General features: G+C 30.8%; 4 protein-coding genes across 4 annotated transcripts; all 4 read left to right on the forward strand.

Moving 5' to 3' along the window:
• The first annotated feature begins 2246 nt into the window (after positions 1–2246).
• LOC128387019 (protein HBS1-like) lies at positions 2247–3754 on the forward strand. The gene is made up of 4 exons (XM_053346155.1): positions 2247–2362; positions 2861–3021; positions 3138–3331; positions 3401–3754. The coding sequence occupies exons 1-4, from the start codon at positions 2247–2249 to the stop codon at positions 3737–3739; spliced, it is 810 nt and encodes a 269-aa protein (XP_053202130.1). The 3' UTR covers positions 3740–3754.
• A 2782-nt stretch (positions 3755–6536) lies between these two features.
• LOC128387021 (protein HBS1-like) lies at positions 6537–8100 on the forward strand. The gene is made up of 3 exons (XM_053346156.1): positions 6537–6747; positions 6863–7056; positions 7127–8100. Exons 1-3 carry the CDS (start codon positions 6537–6539, stop codon positions 7385–7387), a joined length of 666 nt encoding a protein of 221 aa, XP_053202131.1. The 3' UTR covers positions 7388–8100.
• Positions 8101–13288: 5188 nt separating this feature from the next.
• Positions 13289–14486, forward strand: LOC128387022 (tigger transposable element-derived protein 6-like). The gene is made up of 2 exons (XM_053346157.1): positions 13289–14012; positions 14111–14486. The coding sequence occupies exons 1-2, from the start codon at positions 13519–13521 to the stop codon at positions 14484–14486; spliced, it is 870 nt and encodes a 289-aa protein (XP_053202132.1). The 5' UTR covers positions 13289–13518.
• Positions 14487–15415: 929 nt separating this feature from the next.
• On the forward strand, positions 15416–16330 carry LOC128387023 (protein HBS1-like). Its single transcript, XM_053346158.1, has 3 exons — positions 15416–15539; positions 15803–15996; positions 16067–16330. Exons 1-3 carry the CDS (start codon positions 15416–15418, stop codon positions 16328–16330), a joined length of 582 nt encoding a protein of 193 aa, XP_053202133.1.
• Positions 16331–17264: the final 934 nt, after the last annotated feature.

Here is a 17264-nt window from a genome sequence, read left to right on the forward strand (position 1 = left end):
CAAGTATCGAAAAGAGTAAAAATTTGCAGAAACAAGCGACAATCAGTAAATTGATTTCACAATTGGACAAAAGCACTGGACAAGTGACCAAAACAAAGCCTCGATGTTTAGCAGCAAATTCAAGTGGAATCGTCGAAATTAAACATCCAAACCGATTTCCATTGAACTTTATTCAGAATACAAAGATCTCGGACGAATTATGCTTCGGTATCGAGGAGCGACTGTGGCCGCTGGTTTGGTTATCGATCGATGAAAAAACTTATCACTAATCAAATTTAATCTCTTTCAAGTGTTTAACTTAACATCATCATCATCAACAATCAGTGATCAATGTGATCATCAAATTCACCATCATTTTTTCATCATTGTTGTACCAAGACGTTTACAATTGTACACACAATTAGACAACACAAAAAACACCAACAATCAAATTCACCATTCAACTAACATTCATAATACCTTGTTTTTGGAAGTCAATGAAAAACAAACATTGAAAATTGATTAATAGCTTTTATTGTTTCTATCTAACAATTAACCCTCTAAATTGTAATCAGGTATGAATTTATCTTTTGCGACAATTAATTTAGTCTAAACTTAAATTGTTGCTGTAATGATTCTGTTTTTGTTTTTTCTATTGAAAAAATAAACAATAAAAGTCAATGTTAAATTGATCCATTTATTTGATAATTTTTTTCAAATATCAAATAAATTAAAGGTCAATTATTAATTATAATGAAAATATCGTAACAATAAGCATTTAGCACCAATAAGGCGGCCAAAAACTAAGCCAAACGATCAGTTTTGAACATTGTGACTGTGCTTTATAGTTGAAGCAACAATAGGATAACTGATAAACATTGTCACATGTATTTTATGTTATTTTATTTAATTATTATTTTAAGTTCATGATTATTCAATACATTTATTAAACCGTTACTTGAGAATTCTAGTATCGTAAAGGTCATCGTGAGAAGCGAGTCTAGCTTCATATGCAGCCTGGCCCAAATCCAAGACATGGGCCTTGATCTTCACGTTTAGATCTACCCGCCAAAGTAGCTCCAATGAGAGCAATTACCACAATGAGAACTTGAACAAGCTTGAAATTCATGATGATTAGACGTTGAAAGAGAATAGCTATTGATAAGTTTTCTAAAACGAAGAGAATTTGAACTTTAAACGTTTTCGTTTTATTCAATTAAATCAATTGCTTGAAAGTGATGATAGTTTGATGAAGTTTATTTCTTTTTATACCTTTTTTAGCGGAAATTAAGTTACCAATTAATAAACTCAATCTACTTCCCAACAAAGCTCATTATTCACCTAATAGATTAGTCACAATTTACTCAATTGACTAAATATAACATCATTAAACTAACCAAAAGTTAGAAAGGAAATGCGTATTATCAATACTATTTATTCAGATGAATTGAACAATTAAAGATCATTCGATATCTAAAAATTACACAGTCTTCACACAAAGTCTACACTGCATATTCAAATTTTAATATTCTCACTCAACTGATAAATTGTTAATATATTTGTAAGACAAAACTGTTCAAATTTTGAAGGATAGAATGATTTTTAATTTTTCGATGTGTCTGAATAAGCAATATTGATAATGAGCTTGGTCACTGAGAATCGTAATACAGAATAGCGCTCGAGCCTTGAGTTTCAGAGCGATTTTTCTAGACATTTTGTGAAAGCACCTCTTAGGCTGAGTATAGAATTTCTTCAGGAGCATTCATGGTATTAAGTTCCTCAATAAACTACTTGGTAAATGACCTGGCAAATGTATCTCACAAACTGCCATTCCTCGTACCGTTATGGATACTCAGGTAAACTTTGTGTTAATTGATTGAATTGAAGATTGAAGAAACCAAACTTTCAATTTAGAAAACCATTTTTTCATCTGAAGAAACCCCAATGGTTTCAGTCGTACTCCAATTGAGATTAATGGTTAGAGACTTCGAACCTTCATTTTTTGATGAATTTTAAAGCGAAAATTGGTTGAGAAATAGAGTTTTATATTCAAAAGCATCATGAATTGGGTGTAAATCTCATTTCGACTTGGAATTAATTGATAGTAATTAGGAGCCATTTTGGTTTCTTTAAATGAAAATTTGGTTTCTTCAATCGCGAAACAATTAAATTTATTAGGGTGCCCACTTGAAGATTCCTCCAAAAAAATTGGATTGGCCTGAAGAATTTTCAATAGCAGAATTGGACTCTGAATCGCTCTAATCAAAATGGTAAAAAGTCCGGTCAAAAGAGCTCACAAAAAAATTGACGAGATTAAAACCGAAAAAGTCAGTCTTGATTTGAAAAAATATGAAAAATTTCAGTTTTTCCATCAAACTCTATGGTAATTCCGGAACAGTTAGGTTTTCGATGAGATCGAAGATCTTCGAGTATTCGACTTGATCGTCGAAACTATGAATACAAATTTATCACAATATTTTATGTAATCCGAAAATTGACAACATAAATCGGAGGCATTAATGTAAATAAGTGAAACGATTAACGAAAAATTTAAATGATGGAAATTATTTTATTGTGATTATTATTTAATTCAAACAAATGATCAATTAATATATTAGTTTAATCATTTAGTAAACATTTGGGATTTCATTGGATTCAAAGAGTGTCGTAAAGATGAGCATGAGGGTTGATTCTGACTAATTAATCAGCCAAATTAATCTCCCCTTCCAATCATTTGATTGATTTATTACTAATCAACAATCATGAAAGAGGAGCGACGGCAGTCGAACCACAACCCATACCCATACCCGCAGCACAACCACTCATTCTAGCATGACGAGTTTCGATTGCTCGTCGAATGGATCTCGAAACCAAGTTGTAGGAGTGGAATAAGCTCCGATGAGCCTTTACGATTGAGTATCAGTGATGTTTTCAAAGGATTAACTTCTGGTGTTTGTATTTGTGGTCGAATTGAATCTGGTGCTGTCCAATTAGGTCAAAAATTGATCGTAATGCCCTCGAGTGAACAAGCAATTGTTAAAGGTAAATTTGATCATCAGAAAGTTTCGTCATTGTTTTGATTACTTCGATGATTTATTTCTAAATTTAACTTTTTCTATTAATTATTTTTCTATTAATCTTTTTCCCTCATTAATTAGCAATTTCAATTGAAGATTGCCTCTTTAATCAAGCATTTGCTGGTGATCAAGTAACTTTAACATTGACAGGATGTAGTGCAACTAATATTGCCTCGGGTGATATATTATGTGATATATCTGTTCCATCACCTGTTACAACTCGTTTCCAGGCCAAAGTCGTAGTTTTTGCTAATGTTCAGATTCCATTAACAAGGGTAAGAACGGCATCGAGATTGTGATTTATTTAATAGTTTGTTAATCTTTGTTTTTGTTTATATTTTCAGGGTTTTCAAGTTGTGTTACATTGTAAAAATTTGCAAAAACAAGCGACAATCAGTAAATTGATTTCACTATTGGACAAAAGCACTGGACAAGTGACCAAAACAAAGCCTCGATGTTTAGCAGCAAATTCAAGTGGAATCGTCGAAATTAAACATCCAAACCGATTTCCATTGAACTTTATTCAGAATACAAAGATCTCGGACGAATTATGCTTCGGTATCGAGGAGCTACTGTGGCCGCTGGTTTGGTTATCGATCGATGAAAAAACAATCAATTTTGCCTCTTTGAACTTAACAACTGGTCATTTTTTTCGCCAATTGGTTGATTGGTTATTTTCATAACAACAAAAGGTAACTCATATGTCAATAATAGGACAAAAGTAATGGACAAGTGACCAGAACAAAGCCTCGTTTTTAAGGAGATAATCAAAGTAGAATCGTCGAAATTGAAACATCCAAACCGATTTCGATTGAACTTTATTCAGAATACAAAGATCTCGGACGAATTACGCTTCGGTATCGAGGAGTGACTGTGGCCGCTGGTTTAGTTATCGATCGATGATAAAACTTATCACTAATCAAATTTAATTTTCTTCAAGTGTTTAACTTAACATCATAATCAGCAATCAGTGATCAATGTGACACATTCACCATCATTTTTTCATCATTGTTGTACCAAGACGTTTACAATTGTACACACAATTAGACAACACAAAAAACACCAACAATCAAATTCACACATTCAACTAACATTCATAATACCTTGTTTTTGGAAATCAATGAAAAACAAACATTGAAAATTGATTAATAGCTTTTATTGTTTCTATCTAACAATTAACCCTCTAAATTGTAATCAGGTATAAATTTATCTTTTGCAACAATTAATTTAGTCTAAACTTAAATTGTTGCTGTAATGAATTTGTTTTTGTTTTTTCTATTGAAAAAAATAAACAATAAAAGTCAATGTTAAATTGATCAATTAATTTGATAATTTTTTTCCAAATATCAAATAAATTAAAGGTCAATTATTAATTTTAATGAAAATATTGTAACAATAAGCATTTAGCACCAATAAGGCGGCCAAAAACTAAGCCAAACGATCAGTTTTGGACATTGTGACTGTGCTTTATAGTTGAAGCAACAATAGGATAACCGATAAACATTGTCACATGTGAATAATTTTTATAAAGAGACATTTAAATTCTTAAAATTATTTTATTTAATTATCATTTTCAGTTCATGATTATTCAATACATTTATTAAACCGTTACTTAAGAATTCTAGTATCGTAAAGGTCATCGTGAGAAGCGAGTCTAGCTTTAAATGCAGCCTGGCCCAAATCCAAGACATTGGCCTTGATCTTCACGTTTAGATCTATCCGCCAAAGTAGCTCCAATGAGAGCAATTACCACAATGAGAACTTGAACAAGCTTTAAATTCATGATGATTAGACGTTGAAAGAGAATAGCTATTGATAAGTTTTCTAAAGCGAAGAGAATTGGAACTTTAAACGTTTTCGTTTTATTCAATTAAATCAATTGATTGAAAGTGATGATAGTTTGATGAAGTTTATTTCTTTTTATACAAATTTTAGCGGAAATTAATTTACCAATGAATAAACACAATCTACTTCCCAACAAAGCTCATTATTCACCTAATAGATTAGTCACAATTTAATCAATTTACTAAATGTAACATCATTTAACTTACCCAAAGTTAGAATAGAAATGCGTATTATCAATACTATTTATTCAGATGAATTGAACAATTAAAGATCATTTGATATCTAAAAATTACACAGTCTTCACACAAAGTCTACACTGCATATTCAAATTTTAACATTCTCACTCAACTGATAAATTGTTAATATATTTGTAAGACAAAACTGTTCAAATTTTGAAGGATAGAATGATTTTTAATTTTTCGATGTGTCTGAATAAGCAATATTGATAATGGATAAGCTTAGTCACTGAGAATCGTAATACAGAATAGCGCTCGAGCCTTGAGTTTCAGAGCGATTTTTCTAGGCATTTTATGAAAGCACCTCTTAGGCTGAGTATAGAATTTCTTCAGGAGCATTCATGGTATTAAGTTCCTCAATAAACTACTTGGTAAATGACCTGGCAAATGTATCTCACAAACTGCCATTCCTCGTACCGTTATGGATACTCAGGTAAACTTTGTGTTAATTGATTGAATTGAAGATTGAAGAAACCAAACTTTCAATTTAGAAAACCATTTTTTCATCTGAAGAAACCCCAATGGTTTCAGTCGTACTCCAATTGAGATTAATGGTTAGAGACTTCGAACCTTCATTTTTTGATGAATTTTAAAGCGAAAATTGGTTGAGAAATAGAGTTTTATATTCAAAAGCATCATGAATTGGGTGTAAATCTCATTTCGACTTGGAATTAATTGATAGTAATTAGGAGCCATTTTGGTTTCTTTAAATGAAAATTTGGTTTCTTCAATCGCGAAACAATTAAATTTATTAGGGTGCCCACTTGAAGATTCCTCCAAAAAAATTGGATTGGCCTGAAGAATTTTCAATAGCAGAATTGGACTCTGAATCGCTCTAATCAAAATGGTAAAAAGTCCGGTCAAAAGAGCTCACAAAAATTGACGAGATTAAAACCGAAAAGTCAGTCTTGATTTGAAAAATATGAAAATTTCAGTTTTTCCATCAAACTCTATGGTAATTCCGGAACAGTTAGGTTTTCGATGAGATCGAAGATCTTCGAGTATTTGACTTGATCGTCGAAACTATGAATACAAATTTATCACAATATTTTATGTAATCCGAAAATTTGCATCATAAATCGAAGGCATTAATGTAAATCAGCGAAAACGACAAATGGAAAATTTAAATGTTGGAAATTATTTTATTGATTATTAATTGAAACAAATTACCGGTTAATATATTAGTTTGATCATTTAATAAACATTTGGGATTTCATTGGATTCGAAGAGCATCGTAAAGATCAGCATGAGGGTTGATTCTGACTAATTAATCAGCCAAATTAATCTCCCCTTCCAATCATTTGATTGATTTATTACTAATCAACAATCATGAAAGAGGAGCGACGGCAGTCGAACCACAACCCATACCCATACCCGCAGCACAACCACTCATTCTAGCATGACGAGTTTCGATTGCTCGTCGAATGGATCTCGAAATCCAAGTTGTAGGAGTGGAATAAGCTCCGATGAGCCTTTACGATTGAGTATCAGTGATGTTTTCAAAGGATTAACTTCTGGTGTTTGTATTTGTGGTCGAATTGAATCTGGTGCTGTCCAATTAGGTCAAAAATTGATCGTAATGCCCTCGAGTGAACAAGCAATTGTTAAAGGTAAATTTGATCATCAGAAAGTTTCGACATTGTTTTGATTACATCGATGATTTACTTCTAAATTTAACTTTTTCTATTAATTTTTTTCTATTAATCTTTTTCCCTCATTAATTAGCAATTTCAATTGAAGATTGCCTCTTTAATCAAGCATTTGCTGGTGATCAAGTAACTTTAACATTGACAGGATGTAGTGCAACTAATATTGCCTCGGGTGATATATTATGTGATATATCTGTTCCATCACCTGTTACAACTCGTTTCCAGGCCAAAGTCGTAGTTTTTGCTAATGTTCAGATTCCATTAACAAGGGTAAGAACGGCATCGAGATTGTGATTTATTTAATAGTTTGTTAATCTTTGTTTTTTGTTTATATTTTCAGGGTTTTCAAGTTGTGTTACATTGTAAAAATTTGCAAAAACAAGCGACAATCAGTAAATTGATTTCACTATTGGACAAAAGCACTGGACAAGTGACCAAAACAAAGCCTCGATGTTTATCAGCAAATTCAAGTGGAATCGTCGAAATCGAAACATCCAAACCGATTTCCATTGAACTTTATTCAGAATACAAAGATCTCGGACGAATTACGCTTCGGTATCGAGGAGCTACTGTGGCCGCTGGTTTGGTTATCGATCGATGAAAAAACAATCAATTTTGCCTCTTTGAACTTAACAACTGGTCATTTTTTTCGCCAATTGGTTGATTGGTTATTTTCATAACAACAAAAGGTAACTCATATGTCAATAATAGGACAAAAGTAATGGACAAGTGACCAGAACAAAGCCTCGTTTTTAAGGAGATAATCAAAGTAGAATCGTCGAAATTAAACATCCAAACCGATTTCCATTGAACTTTATTCAGAATACAAAGATCTCGGACGAATTATGCTTCGGTATCGAGGAGCGACTGTGGCCGCGGGTTTAGTTATCGATCGATGATAAAACTTATCACTAATCAAATTTAATCTCTTTCAAGTGTTTAACTTAACATCATCATCATCAACAATCAGTGATCAATGTGACACATTCATCATAATTTTTTCATCATTATTGTACCAAGACGTTTACAATTGTACACACAATTAGACAACACAAAAAACACCAACAATCAAATTCACACATTCAACTAACATTCATAATACCTTGTTTTTGGAAATCAATGAAAAACAAACATTGAAAATTGATTAATAGCTTTTATTGTTTCTATCTAACAATTAACCCTCTAAATTGTAATCAGGTATAAATTTATCTTTTGCGACAATTAATTTAGTCTAAACTTAAATTGTTGCTGTAATGATTTTGTTTTTGTTTTTTCTATTGAAAAAATAATCAATAAAAGTCAATGTTAAATTGATCCATTAATTTACTAATTTTTCAAATATCAAATATTAATAAAAGGTCAATTATTAATTACCATGAAAATATCATAACAATAACCATTTAACCTGTGCTTATAAATTTTGAGACACTTTAATCAGATTTCGCTAAAAGTTACAGCATCTTGTATTTTAGACGAAATTTCATTTTCTGATAGTTCACATGTATATAATTATCACATAGAAATTTTAGATCATAAATCGTAACAGTATCGCTTATGGGTCAGATCGAATTTGGCTAAAATAAATAGGGACTACAAGATTCAGAAAACTGAATATCTTTTTAACTATTGATCTGATTTTGATGAAATTAACTTTTTCGAAACGAGCTCAAGCATTTGTACCCAAATCGAAAAAAACTATTTTTCTCAATGCGATTTTTAGTATGGAAAATGAAAATTTCCATTGAAAGCCATTGTAAAATCTCTCATAGACTCAACATGTAAAAAATTTCTCGATTTGCGTTACTTCAATTCTGAAATTTGTTCATGAAAAAACGATATGACTAATTATTAAAATTTTTTAACTTAAGTTTGCATTCACTAATGAATAATTTTGACAACAGGATGTTACGAAAAGATATGTAACAAATTTGACAAAAAAATTACAAGTTTTAAAAATAAATAATTAATAGAATTAAGCATAAATAGAATGGGCATTTCTTCATCTATATTGAGGTCAATTTTCGTAAAGTTCTGATCAGTCGTTTTTGAGAAATTTAATTAAGATCGAAAAAACCCAAAAATCATTTTGTGAGCCCATGTTAATTTCCCATAGAGAATTTGAATTTTCGCGCTTTTTGATTTTGCCGAAATTTCCAATTCGGATATCTTTAGAACGTTTTGTCACACACACTTCGAATTTTTACATATTATTAAGATCACTAAGTTGTAGATATTTTATTTTGTTTTGTTTCTTTTTGATCATTAGTTTTTAAGTTATAGCACTTCAAAGTCGAAAACGTTTCACAGATTGATTTTTGCGAATTTTTTTCGAAATTGAACTGTTCGCAAACTATTGACTAAAATTTTCTAAAAATATGGCTCAATATAAATAAAGAGTTGAATTTTAATGAAATGTATCAATTTTCAGTCAATATTCTATCATCTATTTATTATTAACTTTCAAATTTGTTTCATATATTTTTGTAACGTCTTGTATAATTTTCAAGAATTAAATGCTAAAGGTTCTTTTAAGGGTTGATTATTGAGTCTCATAATTTCTAAGCACAGATTAGCACCAATAAAGCGGCCAGTCGGGCACTAAGCTAGACGATCAGTTTTGAACATTGCGACTGTGCTTTATATGATTATAATAGTTGAATCAATGATAGGATAATCGATAAACATTGTCACAAATAAATTATGTTAATAAAAAGACATTTTAATTCTTAAAGTTATTTTATTTAATACCCATTATTAGTTCATGATTATTCAATATATTTATTAAACCATTTTATCAACATTTGTGAGTTCTAGCATATTGAAGATCATCCTAGGAATCCTGCACAATCAACAGAGCGGAAAATTGCAATCACCATTACTTCTTACATTACGGTCAAGATTAGCAGCCAAAGAAGTACCAATGAGAGCCATTACCGCAATGAGAACTTGAACAAGCTTTAAATTCATGGTGATTAAATGTTGAACGGAAATAACTATTAATAAGTTATATGGAAACAAAGAGAATTGTAACTTTAAACTTTGTTGTCGTCGATTGCATCAATTGATTGAAAGTGATAATAGTTTGATGAATTTTATTTCTTTTTATACAAATTCTAGCGGAAACTAACTCATCGATGAATAAACACAATCTACTTCCCAACAAAGCTCATTATTCACCAAATAAACTAGTCACAATTTAATTAATTAACTAAATGTAACATCATTAAACTAACCAAAAGTTAGAAAGGAAATGCGTATTATCAATCTTATTTATTCAGACGGATTGAACAATTAAAGATCATTCAATATCTAAAAATTACACAGTCTTCACTCAAAGTCTACACTGCATATTTAAACTTTAATATTTTCACTCAACTGATAAATTATTATAATTATATTTGTATCGACAAGACTGTTCAAATTTTGAATGATGAAAGGATTTTTAATTTTTATATTGGTCTGGATAAACAATATTGATAATGAGCTTGGTTACTGGTAGTCGCAATACAGAATAGCGCTCGAACCTTGAGTTTCAGATCGATTTTTCTAGACATTTTGTTGAAAGCACTTTTTAGGCTGAGTACAGAATTTCATGAACTTCTTCAGAATTTTTTTAATGGTGTTATTGTCCTCAAGAAACTAAATGGCCTGACTAATCCATTGTCTCAGACTCGACTGGTGGCTCCGAAATAATCTTCCTTCTCCACCAAGCCAACCGAGAATACGAAAATTATCAAAATCATCACAAGATTTTGAGACTTTGGATAACTTTTGTACCAAAAATTCGGGCAACACAAGTAGTGCTTCTTGATTTTAAATTTAATTAGTTTAATTATACGAACTTTGAATTTTTAATTCATAAGAAAATTAGATTAATAACTCAATTTGATTTGTGGACATAATTGTAACAATAAAGCATAGAAATAATAAACAACCAGAGCAATGAGAAGAAGCTTGAGTGGTAAAAGGCATAAAGCCTCAAAAATCTATCTTATCTCAAGCTCCGAGCAAAAGTATTGGGAATCAGTTGAACAAAAGTCGTTCAAGAATGAACAAGGCTAAATTTTTTTAAAACACATCAATCGAATCAGTATTAATTAGCCTACATAATTAATCCCTTTTCAATAATCGACTAAGAGTCTCAGGTCTTAAATTCGTGATTGAATGCGTCTCGAAGTGCTGTTAAAAAAAGACTCAAATTTTTTGCATGTTAATGAATGGGAATTTTTTCAAGTTTTTTCAAATTTTCACAATAATTTCGAGAAAATTTCTTAAACTTTTGCGTATTAAACTTCGACCTATGGTTCAATTTTGATGAAAACATGCCAGACTATATTTTCAGGTATAAAGATTTTCATAACGATATTTTTGTAACTCAGATCACATTCATAGCCCAAAAATTCGAGTCGTTTCTAATCGGCCTTTTAATTTTCGAATTTACCGAAGTAAATGGCCTGTAACTCACGGAAAAACAAATTCAACTTCACTAAAACTCTATCAACACATAATCAAATAGTGAGCTTTCGATTCCTCATAGATTCAATTTCTACACTAATATTGTTAATTTAGAACAATTAAAAATGTAATTTAGAAACTTTTCTCAATACTTTTGCTCGGAGCTTTATTTTCAATGTAAATTCAATACTAAATACAGCCATCGACTTTGAGTTTGCAACCACTTTTAATTTACTCGCGCAATTAATGATAATCAGTCAAAGATAAATCTAATCAGATGACCATTTTAAAAGATAACACGAATTAAATGAGAAGACATTGATTATTATCATATCTTTGGGTTAACTTAATCTCTCATTGATTATCATTATCGTGGCGAGTAAATTAAAAGTGGTTGCAAACTCAAAGTCGATGGTTGTATATAAGATATCACTTCTATGCGTATCTCCATTTAAAAGTGTAGTCGATCTTAATTTTCGAGGCTGTATATTAGGTATCCAAGTAAATAATGATACGATTTTTTGTCTCATCTTCTGATTAATTTTGCGAAATTATAATAGAAATTAATTGATAACACCATCTTGTAGAGAAAAAAGCTTTCAAATGATATAAATTTTATTTTAATACCACAATTTGTTAAACAACAATCAACATCAAATGATTAGGATAATTACTTTATTATCAATTTTCGAACAGCATCCTATCCTTATCATTTCTTTGAGAAGTTTTGAAGCGTGAGAGGGTGGATCCAATTCCGAGTCTGGGTGCTGTGTGGTCAGAGAAGTTCCAATAAAAGCGATTAATAAAATAAGAACTTGAACAAGCTTTAAATTCATGGTGATTACACGTTGAACGAGAATAACTATTGATAAGTTAAATTAAAGTTTAAATTTAATTAATTTAATTATAAGAACTTTGAATTTTTATTTCACAAGAAAATTAGATTAATAACTCAATTTGGTTTTGGGACATAATTGTAACAATAAAGAACAATAAAGCATAGAAATAATAAACAACCAGAGCAATGAGAAGAAGCTTGAGTTTCATGATGATGATCACATGTTGAGTGAGAACTTTAATTGAACAAAAAGACAATGGAAACTTTGATATAATTGTCGATTGAATCGGCAATCGTTGAACGAGAAAAACTATTAATAAGTTATCTGAACACAAAGAGAATTGAAATTTGAACTTTGTTTTCGATTGATTGAAAGTGATCATAGTTACAAGAAATTGAACTCTTTTTTATGCGATTCTCTGAGCTAATTAATTCACCAATTGATAAATAAACAATTTACTTCCCAACGAAGCTCATTGCTCACCTGTTAGATTAGTCACTATTTAATTAATTAATTAAACATTGTTTTAGCTACTTTATAATGGATTATTGGAACTGGTATTACAATATATTTATCTTTGTATCACTTTTTTTGAAGGTAATTTTGTCCATCCGGAAGGAAAATTCAAAATTCTCATCAGTTGATTTTTATTAAATTTGTTACAAAAAGACAATTAAGCGTAACATCATTTAATTTACCCAAAGTTAGAGAATAAATGCGTATTATCAATACTATTTATTCAGACGAATTGAACAATTAAAGATCATTCGATATCTAAAAATTTACATAGTCTAGTTGGTGCAAATATAAAACAGTAAATTGAATGTTTAAATTGTGAATAATCCAACAGGTGAATAAGTTTTGTTTTAGATTAAAAACAATTTTCAATCAATAAACTTACCAAGGAAATTGTACCGAGTGATTTTTAACTTTTACTAACATTTGTCTCAATATCTCGACAAGCAAAAGTTGGATTTGTACGAGATCTTAAATACAGACCCTTGAGCATTGAAGTGAAATGAAATTTGCCTTAGAATTTCAGTAATACAGAGGTGATTTCACTTAGAGAAACTTCACTTAGGGAAATTTTCCGCTCCATCTATTGATTGATTTAGTAACTAATAGTAACGAATAATTTTTGTTCGAACAAAAGTCTTATTTTTGTTTGTGTTGATTATTGTTCATTAGTGTTAATTTAATCAGTTTCTTATTATGGTTAGAAAAAGTTTAAGTGATAAATTGAATATTATTAACCAACTCGAGGAAGGTAAAAAACCAATTGATTTAGTTGGTGAATACTTTATAAATGAAAGCCAAATATGTAAATGGTACAATCAGAAAGATGAGATTGGTAATTTAATCAAAGGTATTTATTTTGATCATGGAGCTTTTAATTAGTAATAAGAATTGATTATCTCTATCAACAGCTAATAAAACAATGGCTTCTAGAACTCGGTTACCTAATAAAGACAAATTTACCAAATTAGATCAAGTGATGAAGGAATATTGTCAATTGTGTATTAACAAAGGTTTCAATTTCAACTCGTTGGTTATAAAAGCAAAGGCAAGATTAGAGGCTAATAAATTAGGTATTATTGGATTCAGAGGATCAAGAACTTGGTTTCAAAAATTTACATTGAGAAACAACTTAACTTATGTCAGAATCTCAGGAGAATCAAAGTCTGTTGATGATTCGGTTCTAGCTAATTACTTATCATCTTTGCCTGAGAAATTAGCTAATTATTCACCTGATGAAATCTACAACGCAGATGAGACTGGACTTCAATACAAATGTCAGAATTCATATTCATATTCTTTCCAAACTGATGATCGACATGGAACTAAATCACTAAAGAATCATGTTTCTATTTTATTATGCGCAAGTTTATCAGGTATCAAGAGAAAGCCATTGATTATTGGATCAGCTAGAAAGCCTCGTTGCTTTGCCTCAGTCAACTTTGATTTGTCTAATTATAATGTCGAATATACATCTTCGAAAAAAGTTAATATACATGTCAATATGTAAATAGATCTATCGAAATTTGGAAAAAATGGTTAGTTGATTGGGACCAAGAATTAGTTAAGGATGAAAAGAAAGTTTTGTTATTTATTGATAATTGTTCCTGTCATAATAACTTACCTAATTTGAGTAATTTAAAAGTAGAATTTTTTCCTTCTAATTGTACCTCAATATGTCAACCACTAGATGCAGGAATTTTTGCAATTTTAAGAATCATTATCGCAATAATGTTAATCTCAAAATTAATCACTACTGATGCCTCTGTAAATGAACTTCTCAATTCAATTAATTTATTACATGTAGTTGAATGGTCATCTGAAGCTTGGGAAAGTGTCACACAATTAACAATAACTAATTGTTTCGATAAATGTGGTTTCATTAAATAAATGAATTTACGGAAATAATATTCTTTTTTTTACCGTTAGATGGAGACTTTGAGGACTGACTTTCTCTAAGTGAAATCACCTCTGTACTAGTTAATTATTAAAATAGAGAGAATGAGCTACCATTACATCAATGAAATTTCACTCATAACCCTACATTTTTATCTATTAATTTTCTTTTATCGATCAAGATTCTCAAATGAAAAAAATGAAAAGCACAAACTCAATTTTCACGGCTGTATAATCAGTTGGGATGATATTCCCCTTCTCTTCAATTAAAAGATAAAAGTCATATATTAAAGTAATAAAGTGAATTATTATTACATCAATTATATTAATAAAGAAACATTTAAATTCTAGAAATTATTCTATTTAATTATCATTATCAGCTCATGATTATTCAATACATTTATTTAACCGTTTCATCTGACTTGGAAGTTCTAGCATCGTAAAGGTCATCCTGAGAAGCGAGCTTAGCTTATTTCGCCGCCAAGACAGCCAAAACATACACTGTTAGACAAGTCATCCTTGTACGCGTCGGGTCCGTATCGTTTATCTCGACCTGCCAAAGTAATTCCAATTAAAGCAATTACCACAATGAGAAACTGAACAAGCTTTAAATTCATCGAAGTTTATTTCTTTTTATACAAATTCTAGCGGAAATCGATTCATAAATGAACAAATACAATTAAATTCCGAACAAAGCTCATTATTCACCTAACACATTAGTCACAATTTACTCAATTAACCAAACATAATTTTATCATTATCAAATGGTCTTTAATTGTCCAATTCATCTGAATAAATAGCATTAATACATGTAATTAGCAAAAAAAAACTATTTTTGGCTCTCAATGAGTTGGCTAGTGATTTTCATGGCAATTATTGACAGATAACATGTCGATAATTAGAGAAATGAACGGAGCACAAAAATGAAATACTTTAGTGCCTTGCAACGTGAGAAAACGGGAGAAAATCTCAACGAACGATCAACAATCCCTTCCTTAGTTTCCTTAACTTTATGGTATTCGGGTCTATCTCTCGTTGAAGTTATCGGTGTGTATTTAATTTCCATAATTTCGGTACAATTAATGACCATCTCTTAATTACTTACATGCATCATTATTATTATTACCAATTGCTTAGATTCTTTTCAAGCATCAGAAAGGCCTGTGTCTAAGCCTTTGCGTTTGAGTATCAGTGATGTTTTCAAAGGATTGACTGAGGCTTAACAGAAAGTTTCGTCATTGTTTTGATTACATCGATGATTTATTTCTAAATTTAACTTTTTCTATTAATCTTTTTCCCTCATTAATTAGCTATTTCAATTGAAGATTGCCTCTTTAATCAAGCATTTGCTGGTGATCAAATAACTCTAACATTGACAGGATGTAATGCAACTAATATTGCCTCGGGTGATATATTATGTGATATATCTGTTCCATCACCTGTTACAACTCGTTTCCAGGCCAAAGTCGTAGTTTTTGCTAATGTTCAGATTCCATTAACAAGGGTAAGATCGGCATCGAGATTGTGATTTATTTAATAGTTTGTTAATCTTTGTTTTTTGTTTATATTTTCAGGGTTTTCAAGTTGTGTTACATTGTAAAAATTTGCAGAAACAAGCGACAATCAGTAAATTGATTTCACAATTGGACAAAAGCACTGGACGAGTGACCAAAACAAAGCCTCGATGTTTAGCAGCAAATTCAAGTGGAATCGTCGAAATCGAAACATCCAAACCGATTTCCATTGAACTTTATTCAGAATACAAAGATCTCGGACGAATTATGCTTCGGTATCGAGGAGCTACTGTGGCCGCTGGTTTGGTTATCGATCAATTCTAAAACAATCAACTTAACGTCTCTTCATCATCATTAATAATCAGCAACCAGTGTGAAAAAAAGATTGAATTGATTTGATACTTTTTGTTGAATATCAAATGAATGATCAATGAAGGTCAATGGTTTTATTAATTATAATAAGATCGTGATTACTATGTGGTTGATTCTCAAGTGTAAATGAAGCGAAAAATTTCTGAAGATTATAATTTACTAATGTGTTCGCATTTTCTTCCGACATTTATGTCTAATAACAGATTTTTCGCTAACATGAGTCGAATAACATTGTGTACATTTGGCATGAATACGTTCGCAACTCAGGATATGGTTGAAAACGGAATTATACTGAACCGAAATAAATTGAACTCCAGCTGATAGACAAAAGATACAATTGCAATAATAATATTTACTATCAGTTTTTGTTGATATCAGTTTAATCGCTCGCATCTTGAAATCTATCCATTGTTTCCAAGTCAGCGGTTCATCTCTTTGTATCATTTGATAAGTACTACCATCGTTTATAAACACTGTGGAATTGTCGAGATCAGCTGCTTCTTTTTGACGTTTATAATAAAGACACTTTTCCAGAAATTCATCATCTTTTTTGTCTTTTTTTTCGATTGCTTTTCGAAACAAATCGTAATCTTTTACTCCAATCGCAGCCGCAAGTTGGTCCAAATAGTAAATCGGATGTAATATTCTCATATTGGGAGGCGATCGACCTTCGCGTGTTGATATGTAAGAAACACCTCGAGGACTCGAGAAAAGTGGTAATGATAAGTGTTGGTTTATTGGCACTGGACCAAAACTCTGAGGGTGTGGACAGGTCGTTGAGATTGTGGGGAAAAGTTGAGGCTGTTCAATAAGACCAGAATCGTTTATATAAGTCGGTGCTTGAGATGCTTGTTCGAGAGCGTTCAAATAACTAGAAAAGCCTGTT

The sequence above is a fragment of the Panonychus citri genome, unplaced genomic scaffold (assembly GCF_014898815.1).
Source record: "Panonychus citri isolate SS breed McGregor unplaced genomic scaffold, ASM1489881v1 Contig00077, whole genome shotgun sequence".
NCBI lineage: Eukaryota > Metazoa > Arthropoda > Arachnida > Trombidiformes > Tetranychidae > Panonychus > Panonychus citri.

What these genes read in the sequence shown, in the direction of transcription:
- LOC128387021 (XM_053346156.1), top strand. Translation starts at nt 6,537, where the DNA reads ATGACGAGTTTCGATTGCTCGTCGAATGGATCTCGAAATCCAAGTTGT. An exon ending in TGAACAAGCAATTGTTAAAG is followed by an intron (nt 6,748 to 6,862) that starts GTAAATTTGATC and finishes CTCATTAATTAG; the next exon opens with CAATTTCAATTGAAGATTGC. An exon ending in TTCAGATTCCATTAACAAGG is followed by an intron (nt 7,057 to 7,126) that starts GTAAGAACGGCA and finishes TTATATTTTCAG; the next exon opens with GGTTTTCAAGTTGTGTTACA.
- LOC128387019 (XM_053346155.1), top strand. Translation starts at nt 2,247, where the DNA reads ATGGTAAAAAGTCCGGTCAAAAGAGCTCACAAAAAAATTGACGAGATT. An exon ending in TTTTTCCATCAAACTCTATG is followed by an intron (nt 2,363 to 2,860) that starts GTAATTCCGGAA and finishes ACCAAGTTGTAG; the next exon opens with GAGTGGAATAAGCTCCGATG. An exon ending in TGAACAAGCAATTGTTAAAG is followed by an intron (nt 3,022 to 3,137) that starts GTAAATTTGATC and finishes CTCATTAATTAG; the next exon opens with CAATTTCAATTGAAGATTGC.
- LOC128387023 (XM_053346158.1), top strand. Translation starts at nt 15,416, where the DNA reads ATGAAATACTTTAGTGCCTTGCAACGTGAGAAAACGGGAGAAAATCTC. An exon ending in ATCTCTCGTTGAAGTTATCG is followed by an intron (nt 15,540 to 15,802) that starts GTGTGTATTTAA and finishes CTCATTAATTAG; the next exon opens with CTATTTCAATTGAAGATTGC. An exon ending in TTCAGATTCCATTAACAAGG is followed by an intron (nt 15,997 to 16,066) that starts GTAAGATCGGCA and finishes TTATATTTTCAG; the next exon opens with GGTTTTCAAGTTGTGTTACA.
- LOC128387022 (XM_053346157.1), top strand. Translation starts at nt 13,519, where the DNA reads ATGGCTTCTAGAACTCGGTTACCTAATAAAGACAAATTTACCAAATTA. An exon ending in ATTATTGGATCAGCTAGAAA is followed by an intron (nt 14,013 to 14,110) that starts GCCTCGTTGCTT and finishes ATATGTAAATAG; the next exon opens with ATCTATCGAAATTTGGAAAA.